The sequence below is a fragment of the Sinocyclocheilus rhinocerous genome, unplaced genomic scaffold (genome assembly GCF_001515625.1).
Source record: "Sinocyclocheilus rhinocerous isolate Xijiao unplaced genomic scaffold, SAMN03320098_v1.1 scaffold1595, whole genome shotgun sequence".
NCBI lineage: Eukaryota > Metazoa > Chordata > Actinopteri > Cypriniformes > Cyprinidae > Sinocyclocheilus > Sinocyclocheilus rhinocerous.
In genome coordinates, this window is record NW_015655715.1 from 483,837 (window position 1) to 487,168 (window position 3,332).

The following is a 3,332-nucleotide window of genomic DNA, read 5'->3' on the forward strand; positions in this document are numbered from 1 at the left end:
GATTCAAACGCGAGTTTTGAGTAGTGTAGAGTAGCGCTTGTTGTTTGTCATTTCTCTGATCACAAATGCAGACAGGGTTTTATGTTTACGCGGCGCGATGCAATGCAACGCAACGTAACGCAACGCATAAAAAGACAGTAAAAGTCATTGTAATAAGTAATTATGTCCCCACTGGATGCAACAAATGCCTCATTTATAATGGGTATTAATGTTTATATGTCGTCGCTCCGGCCGGACACGGCATCAACAGTATGTGAGGGGCGTAACATTTCCGTCTCACGCTTGAGGTATTCGGCCAATCACAACACACTGGATAGCTGGCCAATCACAGCACACCTCGCTTTTTCAGACCGATGAGCTTTGTAAAAATCGACGCGTTTCAAAAAGGCGGGGCATAGAGGAGAAACAATAATGTACAGTATGTGGAAAATAATGTGTTTTTTGAACTTTAAACCGCATAAACACATTTCATTACACCAAATACACAAAATAATGTTCTTTTTAGCAGCATCATATGACCCCTTTAAGGAAACTGTAAATGGTCAAATTAAACCATTGTCATTCTGACTGATTAGCATGCTAGCTTAGCTATCTGTGCCCTAAAAAATGACCGAAAATCTATGTATTTAGTGTTAACCTTGACAATAAGTCACATATCACAGTATATTAACTACAACTATAAATGGTCAAATTAAGCATTATTGGTTTTTTTTCCTAGTTAGTTTACAAGCTATTACAGGGCTAGGTGATTAGCATCCCATGGTTTTATTATAGCAAAAATGTAGTAACCATGTTTTTTTGGCGTATTGATTACCATTTGTATGACCACAGTTTTACTACAAATACCATGGTTAAACTATGGCTAGTGTAGCAAAAGCATGGGTAATTTGTGGTTATGGTTTAACTATAGTAACCATGATTTTATTGGTTTTATTTGTAGTAAAACAATGGTTAATTTTCATAAGGGATGCTAGTGTTAAATGATTAGCATATGGCTAGCTGATTAACCTGCTATTTTACCTAACATTACCACTGAAGGATTAACGGAAATACTGATTATGTAAAATATATTACAATAATGTATTCATACATCATTCCCTACAGTCCAATTATTTAAGAAGCAAGTTGTCTGAATACGTTTAAACTCACCATGTTGAAAAAAACAGCATATGCTGGTTAGGTATGTTTTGAAGCTGGGATGCTGGTTTGAGCTGGTCCTTTGCTGGTTTAAGCTGGTCATTTGCTGGTTTATGCTGGTCCTTTGCTGGTTTATGCTGGTCCTTTGCTGGTTTATGGTGGTCATGTGCTGGTCTTAAGCTGGTCGGACCAGTTTAGGACCAGCACATGACCAGCATAAACCAGCAAAGGACCAGCTTAAACCAGCTCAAACCAGCATCCCAGCTTCAAAACATACCTAACCAGCATATGCTGTTTTTTTCAACAGGGAGAAACCTGTATTTTTCAGTGCACTTGAACTTGAGATAGACTGAAACGGATTGAGCAGATTCATTGAGCACATTCCTCTTCTATTCCTATAATTCCTCTTCTATAACTATAAAGCAACACCATCCTTTCATTCATTTTTTCCACTGAAATCACGTGTTCAGTGTTGCAAAGGTGAGACCTTCAGGATTTATACTCTCTGTCTGTGCTGTGATGTGGTGCTTGAGGACTTTGTGAAGCCACAATACAATTGTACTCGTCTCTCAGCTAACAAGGACACACGATACACTACAATCTGACTTTGATTGGCTGAAGGCAGAATCTCAGCTCGATATTCTAGATGTCTCAGCAGAAATAAGGGCGGGCCAAGATAAGACGTCAACATTCCTCAACATGTATACGTCAAACATGTTTGCACTGTACACACAGACACACACACACACACACAGACACACACACACACACACACACACACACACACACCAGTAACGGGGAAGTGGAAGAGTAATATGCTGACAGTAGGGAGGAAGAGGAAAAAGAGGGCAGATTAAAAATTGAAGATGCAGGCAGAAACGCCCAGCAGAGCCTAGGAGAAGGTCACTGCAGGATTGTTACATACTTCTCTGAGGCACAAAGATACACAGGAAATGTGTGTGTGTCTGTGTGTGTGTGGCTAGACGAGGAAAGGACGAAATGCACATGAAAAGACACCAGAGGTTAAATTTTAATAGATCAACAATTCCTGAATCGTCCTAACAGACAGGTCATGAACCAGCTACTTGGGAAAAGGAAGTGATGTCATCAGTGGTTGACTCACCTTGGCCATTTGAGCCTGAACTCCATTGGTTTTTAGTCCCGCGACGGCTTTCTGCGCAGACACGGGACTGTCAAAATCCACAAAACCATATCCTACGAAGAAAACACAATGCATTACCACACACACTATCTAATCTACAACTAACCACTAGACCAAACCTCATCTTTAAATAACAACTCTCATTTCACACCATTACGTTACCGGTTAATTTGTAAGTGGTTTTTAAAATCGGTTAGTGATGGTATTGTGATAAAATGATAGTACTTAGACATATACGATATTATTAAATGATTATCATATTCATGTACCATGGTATTTACACTACTGATCAAACGTTAGGGTAAGATTTTATATTTGTTGTTGTTGTTTTTTGCTTTTGTATTTGTATTTTTTTTTTAAAGAATTAAATGTTTTTTATGATTCATACTTTTTATTTTCTTCAATGTGCAAACAATACATTTCATTCACAGATAAGAATTTAATACTTTTTATTTAGCAAAGACACTTTAAAAATGATCAAAAGTGACAGTAAAGACATTTTAAATAAAGATTTATATTTCAAATAAAAGTTGTTCTTTTGAATTTTCTATTCATCAAATAATCCTAATAATCAAAAATGTAAAATATTAAGCAGCACAACTGTTTTCAACATATTAGAATGATTTCTGCAGGATCATATGACACTGAAGACTACTGTAATGGCTGCTGAAAATTCAGAGGATTAAATTACATTTTAAAATATATTAAAATAGAAAAGTTATTTTAAATTGTAATAGTATATCACGATATTACTGTTTTCACTGTATATTGATCAAATAAAATGCAGCTTTGGTGAGCATAAGAGACTTCCAAAAACATTAAAAAAATCTCAATGACCCCAAACTTTTAAACGGTAGTGTATAAGGTACCGTTTCAAAAGAATACCACGGTAATACCAATTAACCAATTAATGTGTCAAAGAAATTACTAGGATACTTTTCACAAAGGAACTTTGTTACACTTGCCCATCTCAAGTCAATTAAGAAAATGGCAAAAAAGAATAATAATAATAATATATATATATATATATATA

At 36.0% G+C, this 3,332-nt stretch overlaps 1 protein-coding gene across 7 annotated transcripts in view; it reads right to left on the reverse strand.

The window, feature by feature from the left end:
- Window positions 1-3,332, reverse strand: part of LOC107718885 (RNA-binding motif, single-stranded-interacting protein 1-like) — a 21,228-nt gene that overhangs the window by 6,463 nt on the left and 11,433 nt on the right. For all 7 annotated transcript variants that reach the window (XM_016526133.1, XM_016526137.1, XM_016526134.1 and 4 more), the window contains exon 4: window positions 2,261-2,352. In XM_016526133.1, the coding sequence (XP_016381619.1) occupies window positions 2,261-2,352 (92 nt within the window). The remainder of the gene's footprint in view (window positions 1-2,260; window positions 2,353-3,332) is intronic.